The sequence below is a fragment of the Vigna unguiculata genome, chromosome 8, assembly GCF_004118075.2.
Source record: "Vigna unguiculata cultivar IT97K-499-35 chromosome 8, ASM411807v1, whole genome shotgun sequence".
Lineage (NCBI taxonomy): Eukaryota > Viridiplantae > Streptophyta > Magnoliopsida > Fabales > Fabaceae > Vigna > Vigna unguiculata.
The window spans coordinates 34,171,596-34,193,418 of NC_040286.1; the positions used below are offsets into that span (position 1 = coordinate 34,171,596).

Below are 21,823 nucleotides of genomic sequence, written 5' to 3' on the forward strand. Positions count from 1 at the left end.
ATTGATTTTAATTTCACGCACACTGAAAAAAATAGTTGAATGCATTAAATTTTACTAATTTCTCAATATTTTCTATGAAATATCTTTTATATATAAAATAAAGAAAATACATTGGATAATAATGTAACGAAAAGTCATGTATTGGTTAAAATAAAATCATTTTAAGAATATATCATTAAATGATGTAAAGTAATTAAAATTTAAGATTAAATGTTTTTTTTCTCCAAATACGTTTTGGAGAAAGATTTTTTATAAACTAGATATATACTTATTTGTTTCATCCACTTTATGAATATTATGTAAAATATTTTCTTCAACAAATAACACATATAATATTTACAATATAGCAAATGAAAATTTCCACTCAATTATAATATAATTTTTATGTGTTGTTTATTGAAAATAATGTTTTTCATATATATATTAAATATAAAATAATTTTTAAAATAGTTTGAGAATATAAAACATATTTAATTATAAAAATTTGTATACTTAAACATATAAAAAATATGTATTTTATAAAGGATTTCAAAGATTCTTCTTTCATATACTTCTAATAATTCTAATAATACGAGAGGGAATTAATTCAATGGATATATAATTTAAAGAACACCTGATGGTCAACCAACTACTGATGTTTTACATATTTTCTATCGGATCATTAAGGAAAAGATATATAGACAGAAAACAAAAAGTATATTGAACAAAATAAGTAATACAGTGGATATAGATAATGCATATATATAATTATTATTTTTATTCTAAAATGATTTTTTTCTCAAACTAAGAAAATCAAACAAAATAAATGAAACATAATATTAATTTTACTAACCACACCTTGGAACGATTATTTAATTTTCATAATCTTACTTTGTGTTAGTGTGAGGATTTCAATAAACTTAACAATTTCAAATAATTTATGATATTTAAATTATTTGTAACTAATTTTTTTCTATTTATTTATATTTTATTTGGATAAAATAATTAAAATATTTTACATTTTAATCGTATTATTTGGATAAAATATCTTAATTTATCTTCTATGATACAACTTCACTTCAAAAATATGTATTTTAAAATTAAAATTTATATATTCAAATAATATTTAATAAATTGATTTTTCCAATATACAAGTGTATAAAGAAACAAAAATGACTGGTTGTGAGTAGAAATACTTTTTAAGAAAAAATAATTTTTATTTTATTTTTCTCAACCAAACCATTTTTTTACTTCAAAATTTTTTCCAATATACAAGTGTATAAAGAAACAAAAATGTCTGGTTGTGAAACTTCAATTTTTTATTTTTTACTTTATTCCTTAGAAATAATTTAAAAAAAAAAAATTTTTATTAGTTTTCTTAACCAAACCATTTTTTTACTTCAAAAATTCCAAAATTCATCAAAATGTTATGAAATTAGTGAATGTTCATAAATAAATTTTTTTTCTCATGATAATAATATACACAAAAAATGTTGTTCTTCATTCCCTCTTTTTTCTTTATTTTTTTCTATTATTAATTTTATTTTATAAAACAAATAAATAAATTACTCTTTTAAATTATTTTATCTAAACACACTATTAATTCCCTCACCACTCGGTAATGAGAATTAAAATAGTACAAAGAATAAAGGAGTACAATATAAGGTTAGAAAAATTAAAATTATTAAGAATCACTTTTATTGAATTAAGGTAATAAAAATAAACAAGGTGTACAAAAAAAATTTGTTGAATACTTTTTTTAAATGAGAGATAAGAAAGTGAAAAATACTAAGTTTATATTGGTTTATTTTTGAGAAAGAGTGACATCACTTGCATAGTTATTTGAGCAAATTAATTCACTATATTTCAAGTTTTATAATTAAAAACAAGAAAAAACATAGAAGAACTAAAGAAAACAATAATTAAAACAAAAAAAAAACAATTTTTTTAATCTCAAGCAAATACCTCTCTCAATTGAAAAAGTATTTAGATCATCTCTTAAAAAGATTATTCAAATTTGTAAAGAATAAAGAGAGTCGTGCAATTTTATAAGTGATAGGTTTTAGTGGATTAAAACTAGTTTAATCGATTCAAAGAGGGTTGGGAATAAAGCTCCAAGAGTTTAACTTGTTATTTCATTGTTTTAACGTGCAAGGCCAATAATGTCACTCCATAAAATTACAGGTTTTGAGCATATTTTATATCATATTTAGTACTTCAATAAAATAAATAAAATGATAAAAATATATAGATGATTTTTCATCAAGAAAGGTAATAGACTTTTTTTTTTTCTTCATCATGATTTCAGTTCCATTAATACCTCACTTTCTAATAATATAGTCCTATGAATCCAGTGATATATTTTTTAGAGTGGCAATTAGGGTTTGACCCGTTAGATCGGTTCACAGGCTCGTGGAAAAAATGCAGGGTGGGCCAAGGCAGTGAGCTCACAGGCCCGCATAGGTCCAGCTCGCATAGGTCCGCGCAGGCTGGCCCGTAAGCCTGCATAAAATTAAAAAAAAAAACCTGCATAAAATTCAAAAGAAAAACTTGCACTTGTGTATATTAATTTATTCTTTTATGAACTCTTGCATTAACGTTTCAAATTCTTGTATAACTGGAGAAGACAAGTATTATGTAATTTTTTTAATGTGCTAAAATTTTAAAAATACATTGGGTATGTCCTATGAATATGATGAGAATGTTGAATTGTCAATTTATCATCTAATTCCCCAATGTCTTTACTTAATTTTGTGAACTTCTTAAAGTTTCCCAATTTTTAAATATTGAAAATTTTATCATAATTTTTTTTTAAGAAAATTAAATAATTTCCCAATGCGGGAAGGGCCAGTGCTTTCAGTCCGCATAAAGTGTGCAGGACAGGACTGGCCAACCCGCGTTGTGCGAACTTTATGCGGGTCAGGCCTAAACGGGCTGGGTCGGCCCGTATTGCCACCCCTAATATTTTTTATTTATATTTTAAATAACGTTTCATGGTAACATTTAACTTATAATATGACAAACAATATAAATAATTCCAATATTATTCTCAAACATTATTTAACACATTACAAATTAAACAATTAGAATAAGCAATTTATTTTTAAAATTTGATGAACAAATTATATTAAAATTAAAAAAATTAAATTATATTTTCGCGTGAAAGTTTAAAAATTGAACACACATCTAATATTAAGTTTAATAAATATTCTCACTAAACAATATGTTCTACCACTATTAGATTATCTCTAGTAGACGATTTTTTCTTTTTTCTTTCCATCAGACGATATAACAATGATTGAACTCCTTTGACAAATTGTTTGGTATCCATGATTTAGAGTCAATTGTTAACATGTAATTTAAAGGGTTTTCTAAAGTACATTGAATATTATTTTTCCGAAAATGTGAAGATTTTAAAAAGTTTATTTTTTATTTTATAAAAGGTGAACAAAATTGCAAATATGAGGAGACAATAAAGTATCAAAAAGGTATGCATATAGAATTTGAACACAAAATTGAAATACTTATTGAACACATAATCCCATATCTTGATCTCAAAATCCTTCAAAAGTTAAAGACAATGTATCTACCATTAATATGTGTAGGTCACAATTCATCCAAACTCCCAAACTCATGAGAATTATTATTCAATAACTCTGGAAACCATAATCTCAACGTTCCAAATGAATTGTACTGAATGTTGGTCCACGAGGTGCAGCCATCATGTTTTTATTCCCAAACCAATCATTCCATTTTATTCGATGGTGGTGTGACATCAAAACCAAGAACCAAACACCCTTAATGCTATTATTCTCTTCTCAGAATATTCCAAAAATACTTCCACAATTTTGATGTCTCCAACTTTTCTGCTAAGTTCTACCTAGTAATATATCATTAATCAATGGTTAATTGTAAAGCATTGTAACAATAAGTGATTAGTAGTTAAGTGTGATTAATGAATGATGAGTTAATCATTTATTGGCCTAACTCTTCCAACTTGAATGTACCATTGCTAATTGGAAGGGAATGTATGTGATAGATATTGGTTGTCTTTTTCTCCCCCACTTTGTTTTCATTTATGGGGACATTCCTGTTTTTTTTTTTTTTTTTGTATTTCTTTTTTCAACCATATTATATTTTTTGTATGCTTTAATTTTTTCTCACAAAATTTATTCTATCGTAGCTGAAGTGGCTAATACAAGAATGTTCTAACATATTAAAATCGAGAGAGCATCCATACATATTAATTAAAAATGTAGGAAAGAGAATGGTGTAACAAAAGGTGGAGTTAAATAATATAGATTTTATGGTAACGAATCAACACGTGTTTAAATATATGTTTTCACGTTAATATGTTTTTTTTTTCATAGATGTCTTACGTAAGAATCAATCCTGTTGAAAAAACGGCGGTTTACGTAAGAATTAATATGTTTTGTGAGTGTCAGTTTCTTCAACTAAAATCAATTTAAGTACTGTTTTTACATGCTCATATAAAATAGGAAAATTTGATCAATCTAAATTGTGAGAGGAATCTTAAACAAAGGTTTAGATTGTGAAGACAAGATTTAAATAAATTTGTTCAGTCCAAAGGGTTTGAACTGTGTTCACCTTTTATTGCAGCAAGGTCCATTATCAAATTCCAACTACACATGTGGGAGACTAAAATTCATCATAATTTCAACTTTGAAAAATGAAATTGAGACCTTTGGTTTTCTTCAATTAGAGATTTTTTTGGAAATAAGTTTTGCCAAGCAAAAACTTGGCACAAGTGGTTGGAAAATATCCTAATTATGTAAAAAAAATACAAATATCTTGTGTACTCAAAGAAGATCATATCTTACTATTTAAGAAAAAGAGAATCTAAATCCATTAGAAAACCACTACCAATACCACCCCATTTGGTAACGCTTATGGATTCCGTATTCTCTTATTTGTCTTCTTCCTTTCTATTTTATTTTATATCCTTCTTGTTTTCCTCCTTCAAATTGGTATTTAGAATTCTAACCATGCCACAGAAGGATTAAATCATTCACGTACTTTTCCTAAAATACAAGATAAAAAGACAAAAACTAAGGTTAATAGACCCTACTCACGTGATAAACAAGTCTTGCTATAATTATTGTCTTTCTTGTTTATACTCACATCAGAGACATGAAAGACCCAAATGACCAAATCTGCTGCAAAACACCCGACAATAATCTAGAACTTCCAAACTCTACACAGCCACCACTCTAAATTATTAATTGTCCCTTAAAAAATGGGGTAAAAATTTGGTGACAAGTTTGTCATGCATCCCTGAGTTTTTTTCATTTACCATTTTTAAGTGTTATAGCAAACCAACCTCAGCAGAGAGAGGAAAAAAAGAAGGGTCATAAACTTTCTACCTGCATTTTATTCACCACAAAAAATGCCTTCCATTCCCCACAAGGTAGCGGTTGTCACAACAACCTCTGAACAAACTATCCAACTCGACAGAATTGCAGGTGAAAGGGGGGAATAGATGGTACGTGTGTATGATATACTTCTCCTGAAAATGTGGGGAAAAAATAAATTGTCCCAAAGAAAAATAAAACTTGAAGTAGTTTAGTCATGTAAAGGCTCTGAGGAGGCTGGGAAGGAGTTTGGTGTAGTATCAGCTTGTTTGGATGAATCTTCTGTGGCAGCTTTTGCATCAGAGTGCTGAAGCTTGTTGTCGCTTGATAATTTAGAAGGAGATGTCTCAGGTGGTTGTACACTTGATAACCCTCTTTGGTTACTAATAAGAGGAGCATCAAGTGCTAGAGCAGGTGAAGTCAAGCCATAGTTCTGAGGGATAGTCAAAACTGGATGATCAAATTTGCATGTTGGACCAAATTTGCACATTCCATAGATTCTGTAGTAAGAGCACACAGCTTGCCCCTGCAATAAGCCAAGTTTGAAATCAGGAATCTAAATACTAAAGAGTCATGTTTGGTAGTAATATGGATTGTGAAAATAGCTTGTCAGTATATTAGGAGCAATAAATGGATAGTTCACACAGTGTTATGACGGTTTGTTAACTTTCATAAGAGTTTCTTTAAAAGTTATATCACAAATTGCTTTTGGAGAAGCTGAACTTACAGGTCTCACAGGAAGGCCAAGTGGATTTATTAATGATTGAGATATTCTTTCCTTTGGATGGTGGAACTTGCAATCGGATCCATATTTGCAGGTCCCAGTGCTCATAAAGTATCTACATTCTGGTTGATCAGGTCGATTTGGGAGAGCTGAATTTATCGCCTGCCCGCCGAAAAGTGACTCCCCCAGATTCATGAAGTCATAAACAAGATTAGATCCAAGATAACCAGTAGGCATTGTTGGGTTCATACTTCCCTATTTTGAGAAACAAAGTCACAGTCAAAACAAAAGATTTTAACTCAATTTGCAGAAAGTGCCGTTAACTGTGTGCTCCTTCAATTAGTAACCAAAACCCAACATCATTAATTATCATTAAAAGGCGAGATGCTCCAAAGATTTCCTTAAGAAGAAGACACCTTTTTTGTTTCAGATATTAACAGGGATATGGATTCCAAATGTGCTTCCCCATCACCATAATAAAATTGATGGAAAGTGTGATGAATAACTGTATGTATATGTATCTAGACATATCAATCAGACATTTTGAATTAAAACATGGTATCGATGGTTTATAATCCACTTGCATTTATATATCAATCAGACAACCAAATTCTAGGTGCCTCCAAGTGAATAACTATTGCCTAATGCTTCATTCAGCCACCCAAAACTATTATGTGTGAGAGTCATTCATACATGCAGAATAACACTGAGCAAGGCCAGAGCAAATATATAGATAAACAGGACACTCAACATCCTCAACTTAACTAACCATGTAGTTGTTCCAGCTCTGCACGGGTATAATGCCTTGTGAAGAAGAGAGAAAAGGAGGCACATAAGATTGAACACCTTGCCCAGATAAATATGACACTCTTGGTACTGCTGACCATGCAGGAAACCCTCCAGCATATGGTAAACCTGATGTAGGGATAATTGTTGAGGTAGGAGATCCAGCCAAGGGATATGCTCCAATGGAAGCATGCTGTGGATGATGAAACTTGCATGCAACACCAAACTTACAAGACCCGGTTCTCATGTAATAGGGACATGATTTTTCTTCCTAAATGCAACAACAATCAAAGAATGTTGAAAGATTGCAACGGTTTCTTTTATGAACAAAAACAAAATGATCAGCAATCAATTATAAAAGTGATCAAGGTGCAAAGGGATGCGCAAACCTGACGCATTGGAAGACCTAAAGTATTGAATGACACAGGAGCAGCACCACGCCTGTCCTTTGGATGATGGTATTTACATGTTGATCCATATTTGCATGTCCCTGTCTTAAGAAAATACTGCAATGCACATCTCAAACAAGTTAATCAAATTGAAAAGCACTGGAATAGTGTAATAAATATCCCATTGAAATGGACTGTGTAGCATACAAAATTCTTCAGATTACACTTCGGTTCCGTAACCCGATATGTATAGTATAATAGATGTGTAACTTAAGTTCATATATTTTATTCCTTTCCTAGTTCAAGTATGCCATAGCTGGCATCAAATAAAATTTTGCCATCATAATGAAATCTTATGATTAAGATCTATAGGACAAAAACCGCATAATATGACCACTAAAAATCAAACAAATCATCAATAGAAAACAAAAATGGTAGACGTTACACTGACAGCATAACTACTCTACTTTTGTCCAGTTCATTAGGTATCGCTACTTCAGTTTGACATTTTCTTTTCCATCATTTAATGGTTTGTTATCAGTGCACCAGTAATCAGTAAGCTAAACATTTCAAACAGATCAGATCTATTATTGAAAGGGACCACAAAAAGGACAAACATAAATGCAAAAGACCAAGTAAAGTTTCTGCCAGAGGGACATTGCAAAATATGAAACGCATAACTTTAGAACTTCTTATGGAGTTTTCTACAGACGCAAGATATTTTATTGTTTATTACTTATAACAAAACAAACCTCAAACTTCGTTTGAACACACTGTAGTGTTCTTATATAAAAACGCATCCACAGTCAGTTTCATAAAGAATAACTCCGTTATGACTAATGAATCAACATCTATCCCAAAGCTTAAGATGCTAGGCAAAGACACAAGAACGGTTCTAAATTACACCCCTAACAAATTCAACAGAGGGAAAAGTTGCAAAACATTTACATTTTGATCGCCAAAATAAACATACCTCACAATCAGGTTGCCCGGTCCTCTGGGGAGTTCTTCACCATAATGAGAACCCTGAACATCTAATTAAGTATTAGAAACTTCCCTTTGTTTGCATATGATAAAACTGAGAAGCAGATTTAAGAAATTCAATAGGAACTAAGAGATTACAATTACACAAACTACATCCTTTGTCAAATGTTTGGCCAAAGGGGTTGCTTAATATATACTCAGAAGACAAGGAATGAAAAGGAAACAAAAGAAAGAGCTCTTACAATTGAAATATGAGCAGGGTGATGGTAGCGACAGTTACTCCCATAACCACACATTCCAGTCCTCAAATAATACAAGCAATCGGGTTCACCGGGTCGATCTGGATATTGGGTAGATTGAGCTGCAGCATCTCTATCCCAATTATCATTGATTTTCAAACGGCGAATCGCTTCTACGAAACAGATCAGCCAGGAATCAGGCAAAGTCTATCCAAGCTCTCATTTGAACAAACTAAACCAATAGCTAACATTTTCACCTCAAAAAGCACAACAGTGTTCCCTAAAAGATTTTAAGATCAAAACATGTAGGCGATCCTTCGTAGCATCGTTAAAAGGGGTTCATCAACTACGTAAACCCACGCGTGATCAAGCATAACAGCTCAGGTTAGGAAAGTAAACTTTGAAAAGAAAAAACTAAACCATGTTCTAGAAAATCCCCAAAGGTCTCTCGCAATACATTGTGTGAATCATCAGAACTCTCCAAATCAAAATCGTTGTACCATAAAAAGAAAGGCACGATATCATAAATGAAACAAAAATGGTTTTGTGAAGACAATCTAATACCTAACATTCCCTAGCGAAACAACACAAAGCCATGATGATTAAGCGATGATCAGGAGCATTTAAAGCAGGAATCGTGACAAAAAAAAAAACAAAGGAAAATAAATCACCAGAAAAATCTGCACCACCTTCAATGTTGTCACCAGAAGGTGTAGAATCAGCATTCCTGAGAACCTGCCTGTTTTCTGGCATCTGGTAGCGTTGAAATGATAACAAGAGACTCTTTTTGGTTGTTCGATCAAACCCAGAAGACCCCTTTTGAGCCTTTAAGAAGAAATCAGCGCACAACACTCTCAAATTAACTCACCCCACATGGTAAAATGATCATCAGGAGACAGTGAAAATTGACCAAAGACTGAAAACAATAAAATAAACAGAACTTTGCCCGGAAAAGAAAAAATATTAAAACCAACACAAAAACAAAGGTGCAAAGAGAGAATCAGAGGTAAAATTGAGAAGAATCAAATGTGAAATCGTGAAAAGAGATTTAGTAATATTCCAATTGGATGAAAGTTGGCGTCAAATTAGATTAGAGTTCCTGGCTGTGGTTCTGCAATCTACGGGACATTTTGGATCTTTGAATGTGAAACCCGACAAGTTAATAATAATAATGTTAATACAGTAATACTAAAGTAAGGTTCTTGCGCGCGTGTACGAACATTTAATTCTCTGTACCATATTACCCTCCACGTGGCACCTCCACAACACGTTTACGTGAACCAATATTTATTTCGTTCACTTGGCGCGTGCTCTTCAACCACTACTACAAATTTGGATTCTTAACAAAATTTAATTAGCCTGAAAAAGTAGATGCCAATTATGGAATTCGCAAGTTTTTACCAACTCTTAATATTATCTCAAATCTCCAGATTTAACCACTTTAATTCTTTTCATAAATAGACCTCTCCATTTTTAGCTTCATATTCAACCACTCATAATCTTTTTTAACAGATAAATAAACCTATATATATACCATTTTTATATCATAAATTTCATATCTTAAATTTCCTATTTTTAATTTAATGGCCTCAAAACTTTCTTCTCCATTCTTTGCACCACAATGCTATTATTGTAAAAAAGATATATATATTTTTTAAGTTAAACAAACAGCTTTAGTATTATTATATGATTGTCATGTACGATAAATCCATTCATTTTAAATTTAATTATCTAAAACCTGTATTTATGATCATTTCTGCTTAGTTTTCATATACAACTTTTTACCGTTACTTTCCATTGAACTCTTTTTTTTAATACGACGTAGCCACAAAGTATGACTTTTTGAGACACGGAGGACCAAACATCCAATATTATAAATTTGTAGCATACCCTTTTTAGATAGAATTATGCATTTAATATTAACTAAAAATAGATATAGATTGAAATTGTTATTATTAAATATGATATAAATAAAAATGATTTATTTTCATATGAGCCTAGTCCTGTTTTTAAATTTAAAATTTATATAGTTTTTTATTTATTTCTTCAAGCATTCTATTCTATTAAAAATTCATGAATAGTTTATAGTAAGTGTGCCGTTGGTGGTGAAAATAATGGTACAACAGTATTTAAAATCTAGTTACTTTGGAGATTTGACGTTATGAAAAACCATCGTTTTCTATCAACCATCGTTCAATTGCTTTTTAGTAATGTTATGCAACGTTAGATTTCTTATTCCATTTTTTTATTGCATTTTTGTTGCTCATAAGCAATAATATTCGAAATTATATTAAAATATAATCAATGTAAATTAACTAATATTAACTACATTGAACCTTGTTAGTTAAACGTGGTTTTGAAACGTTTCATTTAGCTATGCGTAGATCCGTTATACAAAAATATTTACATTTTTTAATTAACTAGTAGAATGGTTTGTGTCCTGCACTCAATACACCAAAGATTTTTAAATGATTTGTGAATATTGAGATTTATTTATTATAATAAAAATTAGTTACTGGTAAGAAGATAAGATGAAATTTGCATCATAACAACAAGTGAGAGAGTGTTAAATAAAAAGCGATAAAAATTTATTCATTATCATTTTTGCAACTCGTATATATATATATATATATATATATATATATATATATATATATATATGTATATAGTTAAAAGCTATTAATAATTGCATTTTAACATGTAATATAACTTTGAAACATGACATGTGTGTCATAAAAAATAACATCACAAGTCAATAATTCTAATTTGCAATATATTAGAAAGTGTAAAAAATAATATCGACAAACTTATCAGTCAAACCGACGGACTCTGTGCATGCCACAGTCGTACGATCTTAATTGGAGTTCCAAATTTTTTTAATTTTTTTTTGTTTTATACTTTTTAGAAGGATTTAACTCTCGTTTGATATTACTTTAGTCTTTCATTTAGGATTAAAACATGTTATTATATTTCTTAACATAGTATAAATGATTTTTTAAAATTATAATAGTATAATTAAAAAATATTAGTTTCTTTAAAAAAAGGTATACTTTGAGAAAAAAAAATTGGGAAATTGTATTTCTTGAATCTATTTTGACTTTCAGATATTACCGACGGTTGATGTATTTGTTATCAATACTAACGAAGAAAAAAGTAGAAGACTTTTCAATTTTCTTTCAAAGGATGAGATGAGAATTTGGAGGATCTTGACCGTCAAATTACGAGAAGCAGGACTTGGCCGTCTGATTCACGTTACGGTGGAATCGTGTAAAACGGTGAAATGTTGTAGGTGGTTACAAGGGCAGAGACGTCATTTCAAATCGATGCCAGAACTTCTGATAAAAATATCACAGTGCAGCATTGACGTATCGGTGGTGTTGCCGAAAATCGTCGCCGTTAAAGGGAACTAAGAGAAGCTAACTTAGATACGCGCCACGTGGAAATGAATTGGCCATTGATTGGAAAAGTCAGTGGTGGGCCCTTGGTTTCTTGTTGTCGGCAGCGTTATTTTAATTTAATCAATGAAGCATGCGTTTTTGCATCATCAATACACCCATGATGTAATATTAATATTGCTAATATCATAATTATCATTCAATTTGTTTACTAACATTTATTTCTTTCAACAATACAAAAATAAAAAAATTATAATTTCACCACAAAATATTATATTTATATATATAATAAATATAATTGAATGTAGTATTATCCATTGTTTGAATATAAGGTAATGAATTGATATTAAATGAGTGTATTTGTTTGGGTTAAGAAGGAAATATTAAGCTAGTATATTGAAGATGTGGTTGATTCTGATGATTGGTGTCCTTTAAGAATGGGTAAGGGTGGTCCATGTTTAACCCATTTTCATTTTTTACTAATGCCATTATCTTTGTGGGGTAGGCATCAACCAACTACCACAACTCATTAACAACATTCTTTACCATTTTTGTTCATCCTCTGCTCACACAATTAGGTTGTCTTAATATCAACTTCTCTTCTCCACTAGTGTGATCCAGCATGAAACAATTACAACAATGTCTTTTTTCTTTTTCATTTCACAGTTAAAACACAACTGTGTTGTTGGAAAGTGAAAGCATTATCCTTTGTTGCCAACATGATACAATTCTTAATCATTATTATGGGTATATTTGGATATATCATGTACACTATTTAGATTCCTTTAAGTAAATATTAGGCATTCATTTCAATTTTTGTGTTTGACAAATTATGTCATGGGAAAATATTTATAGTCATTTTAGTTCATAAAATATTACTTTGTATAATTAAGAAAAGTCCAGATAAGTTGTTATGATTTTTTTTAGTTTCATTTCAGTTTTTCACTTTTTTTTTATTTACATGAAAACATTTCGAAATATATAATTATTATCCATTCATGACCAAAATACAAATAAATAAATTATTTGTTTCCATATCAAAAACATCATAAAATATATGTAGACATAATATTTTTTAAACATTATTATGTATATTTTGATTTAAGTCTTATTTATACGACAAGGGTTATGCTTTTGTTATTGAGTTATTTACTTTTCATCATTCATTAAATAGTACAAACTTTTATATGATCTCACCGTTTTCTGTTTTTATGACTTATAATATGGATATAACTTGGAATTGGAATTGTAATCAAATCTTCTGACATAATACACCATATCAATTCAATAGCATCACCTAATTATTGTTTACACGGTATATTTATTGGGTTATATATATTTTTTTCATACGGAAGGTTATAGTCATTAAGAAATTGGTTTAATGTATATGACATTGTTCTTACAAAACATTTAATATCATTTTTATATTAAAATCTTAAGATTATGTGATTATAAACTTTGATGTAGTGTTTAAATTTGTCTATTATATTCAATATAGGACTTTGACTCACACTTAGACCATTTTCAACATATATCACTTTAACAACATAAAGAGCATTAATTTTTTGATTTCACATAAACATTTTCAAACTATTTATTAGGATACATAATATAACAATAAACACATAATCGCTCGTTTTAAATCAACCAGCAATAAAAATAATTAATTTCAACAATATAACCAAATATTAGCAGATGAATGACATTGGAGCGATACTTCATCACTTGAAATTATCGTTCCAGAAAATAACAAAGCTTTTGTTTATTGCTTAATATGTAGGTATGTAGATCAAGTAACAAACCACGTTACTTTAGTAACAAGATTAATGTTTCGATGATGTATTTTTCGTGAGGGAAAAAATCACTATAAAAAAATAATATTTAAGTTGTATAAACGAAAATTTTCATACATAAACGCGTTATTAAATTTAATTTAATTTTTTCATTTGTCTTCTTAAGAAAAAATGTTTTAAGATTAATTCATGCTCGTACAATTTGTTTATTAAAATAAAGTTTGAATCTATATACTTATAGCTTATATTTTTATATAGATTTTCAAAATACTATGCTGAAGACATTACATATAAAAGCATAATGAAATCTGATAAGAAATGATAGAATAGATTTAATTTATCTTACTTTACTTAAATAATAATAATAATAATAATAATAATAATAATATCTAATGATATTTTTTAACACGTTATAGTCTATTATAAATGAAAATATAGTAAAAAATAAATAAAAATACATATAATTGAACTAATTAGAAAAATAGATGTTGTGTTGTATGGTTAAATTTAATTTTCTTAATTTTGATATAAAATTAAAATTTATTCATATCCTAAATTTTGAAATATTTTGATATCAAATCTTAAAAAATAATAAACCGAATTATTTTTACTCGACAACGTTAAATTTGTATTTTTGTTATACAGTGTTTTATATTAATATTTGAATAAAAAAATATTAATTTAAAATATTTTTTTACACGAATTTTTTTTAACGTAATTAGTTAAAAAATTGTATTTTTTTGTTTTTAAATTTTTAAAATTAAAATTTAAGATAAAAATATATTTTTAATTTTATATTAAAACTTAAAGACGGTGAAGATATTTAATTCTTTATTATTATTTATATTTATTTGTATCAGTAACAATTTAGATTCCTAAGTTTGGAAAAGTGACATCAAAACAAGAAAACTTCCTGAAGATATTTGGCAAAAAAATAATTGGTTTTGTTCTCCCACGTTACGAGAAAGACAACATAATCATTGTTTTATTTTTGAAAAAATATGGGCTTCATTTATGAAAGATTTTTGTGTCTCAGAACTTTCTTAAAAATGATGAAGGGTGGAAGGTAGGTATAGAAGGATGTCTCATAGTTTTTAATTCAACAAATCAATTCTTTATTATTTTTTCTATATATTACTGTTGAAAAAAGGGTTGCACAATTAAACAAAAACTAGTCTGTATTTCAAATTTACTTTGTTAATACACATTATTGAATTTTTTTAATTAGATATTATGGGAAGAAAAAATGAACATAAAATTTGAAAATTGAAATCTTGATAAAACTTGAACCATTAATCACTTGTGTATTAGTAGTAGAATCATATGCCGTTATGTTTTTATTGAAAAATTATTTGTATTTAGAAATGAAATGATTTTATGATAATTTGTAGAGTATAGGATTTGATTTTGTTATGTTAGGTTGATGATGAATGAAATAACGTGATGGCGGTGGTGAATCAAAGTGGGTCCCAGAGAAAAAGTGAGCGTTGGATACGTATTACGATTCGAGTGAGGCACGAGGAACGAGGCCAAGTACCTTTCGCTCTCACGGCAGACAACGTAAGATTTGGTGGTCCTGCGACACGTCGGAACAAATGCAGCCACCAATCGTAGATTGACACGTGTCAGATGACCCATTCCTCAAAATCAAATTTTGAATCAGGTGGTCTCGAGGAACGGTGAAAGATTAATGGCCCAGTCAAGAAACTTGATGAGGCTGTGAGGGTGTAGAGTGCACACTATGTATATTTTATCAAATACTCACTACTATCTTCTTTCACGTGTTCTTTGTGTCCACCATACCGGACGAAAAAATTCTAGTTCTATATGGTTATATGACATTATTCTTACACATATAAATTATTTGATACTTTAAAACTTTAAGAGAATAGTTTTATGAATCTTTAATTTTATATAATATTTAATTTTGTCTATTTTATCTTATGTAAGACTTTGACTCACACTTAAACTATTTTCAACATGACGGGTTCACGGTGATTTGTTACCATTATGAAGAAAGAATTGTGAAAAAGTTGGAGTGAAACGAGTGTTTATTTATTTATATTTCTCTTTTAGTAATGGAGAAGAAAATTTATATTTCTCTATATTTCATTAAAAAAATGAATTAGTATGTTAGACTTTTAATTTTCCGCTTTATCTCTCAGCTAGAAAAAGAGGGAAACTATGTGCCTAATTTGTTTTAGTATTTGTTTTTTGTCAATTCTTACGTATTTCATTGCTATCAATCATAAAATAGACAGTTAACTAAAAAGACAAGTCGTATTATTGTATTCACTTTTTTAGAAAAAAAAAATGGATTGTAACTTGCATAGTGTAAACATAAAAACTTTAAGAATAAGTGTCTTCTAATAAATAAAAAATATACGCCTTTTTGTCAAAGAACATTCTGAAAACTATGGGAAGAATAATACACTTTTTTGTTTTTAAATGTATGGAAGCATCACTAACACACTTTGTTCTTATGAAATTTGATAATAAATAAATACACTTGAATAAATATAAACCAATATTTTTTTATGGATATTTTTGTTTGGAATTTAAAGAGTCAGAACTTTCAATGCAATCGCCTTAAAGTATTTTTTAATATAAAAGAATACAAACTTTATTAAAATGACAAGAATCTAAAGGTAAAGAGAAAAGAACTTAATTCTTAAAGATATGACTGGAAAGGGAAATTATCATAAAAATACACGAACCAAACAATAACACACAAATTTAATAAGAAAATTAAGTTAAAGCATGAATACAAACAAGATTAAAAAATATTTTAAGAAATTAATTGGAAGAAAGCTCAATGGAAAAAAAAAAAAAGATGAAACGTTAATATAAATTGTTGGATGAAACAGATACACGGGTTAAAATTTAATTGTCACTTTTATCCATATTTATATATACCACATGTAATATATAACAATAAAAATTAATGCAACTATTTTTGTCACCCATGAGACTTACCTTAGACATCTTTATATGGTATTTGTTTATATGTTTATTCGATTATATTTTAGTAACATAAAAAAATGTACTTTTAATTTAGTAACTTCTTGAGTGAGAAATTGATTCATTGTTCTTGTAACGTAAGTTAAATAAAAAACGCATTATGTTTGATTGAACACTCATCCATCTTTTCGGTGTACAGTACAGAAATATGCATTATAAAACGTAACATGTTTTTATTTATTTATGGAAACTTTAAATTAAAATGCTGATAGTCTTTTATTTAGAAAATAATCACGTTTGTGATGTCAATTTTAATAATCAAATATAAAGAGAACGAGTCAACAATAATCATGAATTGTGCAACAAGACATAGAGAGTGTTGTTGACTACATACATACCACGCTAAAAATTAAATAAATATTTAAATTATTATATACAAAACCAATCAGATTATATTTTAATCAATATATTGAAAATAAAGACTGGAAAAAGAGAAAAACGTACATGTAAAAGTTCAGTGCTTTAGTTGTTGTTGTTTTTTTTTTTCAAAAGAAAACTTATTTTAAATTGTTATGTTTTTTTTTCTCCTTCAGAGTATGAAGTTTGAAGTTAGATACTAATGTTATACACAGAAGGAAGTGAAATACAGTTTCCAAAATTTGTTTCAATATTTTAATTATTAAATTTTATAATTTCCATGACTTATTAATTATTTAGTGGATGGTTGCAAGAGAGTCATACTTAAAATAAATAGAAGCCGACAGTGAGACTCGTGTACGACAAGCATGTAAAACAAATCAAGAGTTGGTTTCTAAAGGGTCAAGAACATTTTCATGCAAATTGATGAAGTATGATGAAGGTCAAGTAAATTAGCAGCATTTTCAATCAAGAAGTTAAATGTCACATTCACAATTCTTCTATTTAATCCACTTTCATTTTATAATAACAATTCTTTTTAAAAAAATCTAAACACTTTTCTTACATTTTTTTATCTATTTGAATATTGGACTATGTCGCAAGACTCTTATTGTCGAAGTCTACAATTTTATACAATCAGAATCTCGAATACAATAAATTAATCTTTTTTCCTTCTATTTTGTTTTTTAAGAAATTTATTCTACTTCGGAGTATGAGAACTTTCATAGGATGTTAATGACTCAAGTTGATCTATGTTCGGTTAAGATTGTAAATATGTGTTATAATTGAGTTATTTGTGTAAGTAGAACAATATGTAAGAGATAGAACTCTAAAGAACAACCATGAAATAGAGAGTTGTTTAAACAAGATAAGAGAACAATTGATTGACTCTTTAAATTACTAGTATTATTTTGCATCATTTGATCTATCTTTTCTTAATATTGTGTGTGAAAATATATGACTGGATGCTTAAATTGGTATGTATGTATTTGTTCAATTGATTGACATATGAGAATTGTTGAATTGGTGATGCTAAAATTAATGATTGAACTAGTAAATTGAGTTATGATTTGTGGTTAAATTTGTGGGATGATACATTTGGCTTATAAGGAGTCATTTAAAACGTATTTTCACTGTTTTTCATTTGAACAAAAGATGAGAACATTCTCTAAAATCAAAGGTACCCTTTATTGTGCAAAATTGTGAGTTTGTATTATGTAGATCACTAGACGAGCTCATTCATCGATGGGCGAGCTCATTCGTAGTTGGCCAAGCTCATTCGTCACTGAAAAGGTGTTAATATTGAGTCTGGCAGAGAGTCAAAGTAGATTTTCTAGCTAGGCGGGTACCCTAAAAAATTTGGGATTCTCATTTCTTTAACCGTTGAATCGATTTGAAATTTTGATGGCTGGTCTTAGATACATGATCCTTCATTTTGACCGTTGGGATCTTTGATTTGAGGTTTGTAATTAGAAAAGTCGAACACTTAAGATTTCACTATTTTAAGTTTCTCTTTTGTGAAGAACATTTTTATTTGAGGTGTTAATGAGTTATTTTGTACTTATTTGTGGTTTAGGTTTAATCTTGGAATAAAATAAAGTATTTTGTGGATGATAGATGTGTTTGATATTGTGATATGAAATGTATAGCATGCCAATATGATGAAATAATTATATATATATATATATATATATATATATATATATAGTTTTGTATTGTATAAATATTTCATTCGATCAAAAACCTTTATATATAAAAGAAACATATCATTCAGATTTTATGAAGCGTTATATATACATGTTATACATTCATGTGATGGTCTATTGTGTAATACTTAACTTATAATAGTTCAATTAGTACTATTAATATACTAAATCAAAATGTTACAACAAATATCACAATAATTGATAACAAATATTTAAATATTTAGTAAGTAAATTTCAAGTTTATTTTGTCTAATGCTATAATGCAATTTCAATTCATTGGTTCTTAAAATTTGTTATAATCGTTAAATTAATTATGTTTATTTTGTTGACATTATTATATTTATTTACATATTTTAGATTAATTTCAAGATAAACATTTAAAAAAATTATAGTAATATCTTTTTACAATTATTTTATAAAGATGAACAAAATAACCTATAACATATCTCAATTTTTTAAAATTTTATACAAACATTCCCTTTATTTTAAAAAAATGTATTTTCATTTTTTTTTATTTTACAAATGTACTCACTTAAGTTTTAAAAACAATATACTTATACCCCTAATAAATAATACTATTATAATTTATGTTGTAAGACTCAAATTGAATTCACCGGTTAAAATACTCTAGTGTCCGATTCATTTGAATAAAAAACGGGCCTTCAATTTAACTGACTTGTTGAAAATCGGTAAACCACTAAACAATATTTACAATTACCTAATTTTCTTTCCATTTTATTTTTTAGAAATTTAATATTTTTAAAAAGTTATTACATATTGCTAATATATAAACTTAAATATTATGGCGGAATATTTGATTTTTATGTATATTCTAAATGTTTAAATTTATAAAATATGCAATTTTTATTTTTTAATATTATTAGACTATGACATTATATTTATTTAATTATTTTTTCATTTAATTTAATTGTCAGCATCATTTTATTAATATTAGTTCAACCAATAAACTATGAACATTATTTTAATCAATTTAATAATAAAAATTGAAAATCAAATATTATAATAGTGAATAAAATTGAGAATATAAATATAGGTTGAGAAAATCTTATATGGTGTAATTGTAATTTACTCTTTATATTATCTTAACATGAATAATCACATGATACATGCTTATACTACCTGGACCCGACCCAAAAAAAAGCCCATGATCACTTTTAACTCGCTTTTTTAGGCAACAAAAAAAAAAAAACATACGAAAACATATAAGATTATTACAAAAATGTTTGATAGCAGTTTAAATATTTAACATGATTATATATTTAAAATTTGTACTCTACACCATTAATTGATCTAAAACAATTTTCGGTTAATTGAACAGTCTATAGATCAAAATTAACAAAATAAAAAAACTTTAAATACTGTGATAAAAAAGAGATAAAAAAATATTGTGATTCAATTTCACATGGTTGTTTTGCAAAGTTCATATGAGAATATTATATTCATATACCTTTTCTTCTTTTCCTCCAATTCAATATTAGAAAAATCAATTATTTAAACAAAAGCATAAATAAATTAACAATAATTTCTAACTTCTAAGAATACACTATTCCTAAAGAAGAAAACCCATGATTCTCATCCTCACAATTTCCAACACAGGAATATAGAACACAATGATGTGAAGAAATTTATTTTCACTTCCATTGGGCAACAAGGAAACAAGGTCAAACAAGGAATAAATTTGGGAAGAAGCACTCAGAATTTTCAATGTATCAAGCAAAGGTAATACGGTCAAATAATCAATCTAAAGCACATATTCCTTAGTCCATGCACTTGCATATGTTCCCTATGAAGGAAAAAAAATGATACAATAGAAATTATATATGGGATTAAACTATCACTTCTAACTCAAAAAACTTAACAATAAATTTATAAAATTTTATTTTTATACATTAATTTGATTCATTAATATCACTTGAAAGGAATTTGTTCACCTTTGAATTCATATTGATATAAGACAAGAGGTTTTGGAATTTGGCCTCATATATTCTCATTCTCTGTATTAACATCACATTAGCACCAAGAAGGGGTAACTTGCATGCAAAAAACTTTGAATGAAGAAGAATAGGTGAATAGGTGAATAGGTGCATGAGGAGTGATAATCATTGACTTTGAAGGTCACAACAGTTACCATAGTGGGGTCATGGAATTTTAAAAGCACTCCATAGCCACAATGGTCAAACTTTGGCATGAAGCCATCATCATATATGCACAAAGTTGACATGCCAATGCTAAGTAAAATCAACCAACTTTGCATTGGTCTAACACATGTGAAAGAGAAACACATTCAATTTCCATGGAAAAAATGGAACCACTCACCACCTATTTCATTATTATATTGCCCTTCACATTTTTAACTTTGGTTTTTTCTTGTTTGAGTTGTAATTATTAGCAATGTATAGTAAATAAACATTCTTTTGTAATTTGAGTTGTAACATTTTATGATATTTTATTTCTAGTAGTGTTTTCGCATCTCACTCCAACATCTTTATGTTTTTATTATTTTTTATTTTTAAAGTATTTACTATTTTTGTAAAGTAAGATGTAAATCAATAAATAAGAAAATTATGGAAAATAAATAGTCAAATAACACCAAAGTTCTTGAAATTAGGCAATGTTCATTCGGCTGACTATTTTTTCCCTACCTCGTGGTTTCTTCATTTCCATGGGTTTTGGAAAAGTAAAAAAATAAAATAAAATCGTGTTTTAAAATTTTAAATTGTAGGATTTAGAGACAGGTTTTAGATTGTATAATTCAGAAAATAATTGGAATATATAATTCAAAAATTTGTCTCAAATTACATAATTTGGAAAACATCTTCGATTCCAAAAATATATTTTAAATTTTTATTTTACGCCATCTAGAAACGTATTTCATATTATACAATACACCATTTTTAGATTATGTAATTTAGAAAAATATCTTATATTATATGGTCCAAAATATATATTCAGATTGTATAATATTTGAAATTTATTTTCGGATTATGCAATGAAAAAATATCCTGATCTATAAATAATTTAGATTTTTTTTTTCACACGTATGGAGTTGTTGAAGGA

At 27.9% G+C, this 21,823-nt stretch overlaps 1 protein-coding gene across 1 annotated transcript; it reads right to left on the minus strand.

Moving 5' to 3' along the window:
• Positions 1 to 5,086: 5,086 nt before the first annotated feature.
• Positions 5,087 to 9,634, minus strand: LOC114194577 (zinc finger CCCH domain-containing protein 3-like). Its single transcript, XM_028084907.1, is given in 8 exon segments — positions 5,087 to 5,877; positions 6,079 to 6,330; positions 6,845 to 7,132; positions 7,251 to 7,367; positions 8,224 to 8,249; positions 8,252 to 8,276; positions 8,477 to 8,646; positions 9,163 to 9,634. Coding segments are annotated over 8 exon segments (1,257 nt in total). The 5' UTR covers positions 9,227 to 9,634; the 3' UTR covers positions 5,087 to 5,562.
• Positions 9,635 to 21,823: the final 12,189 nt, after the last annotated feature.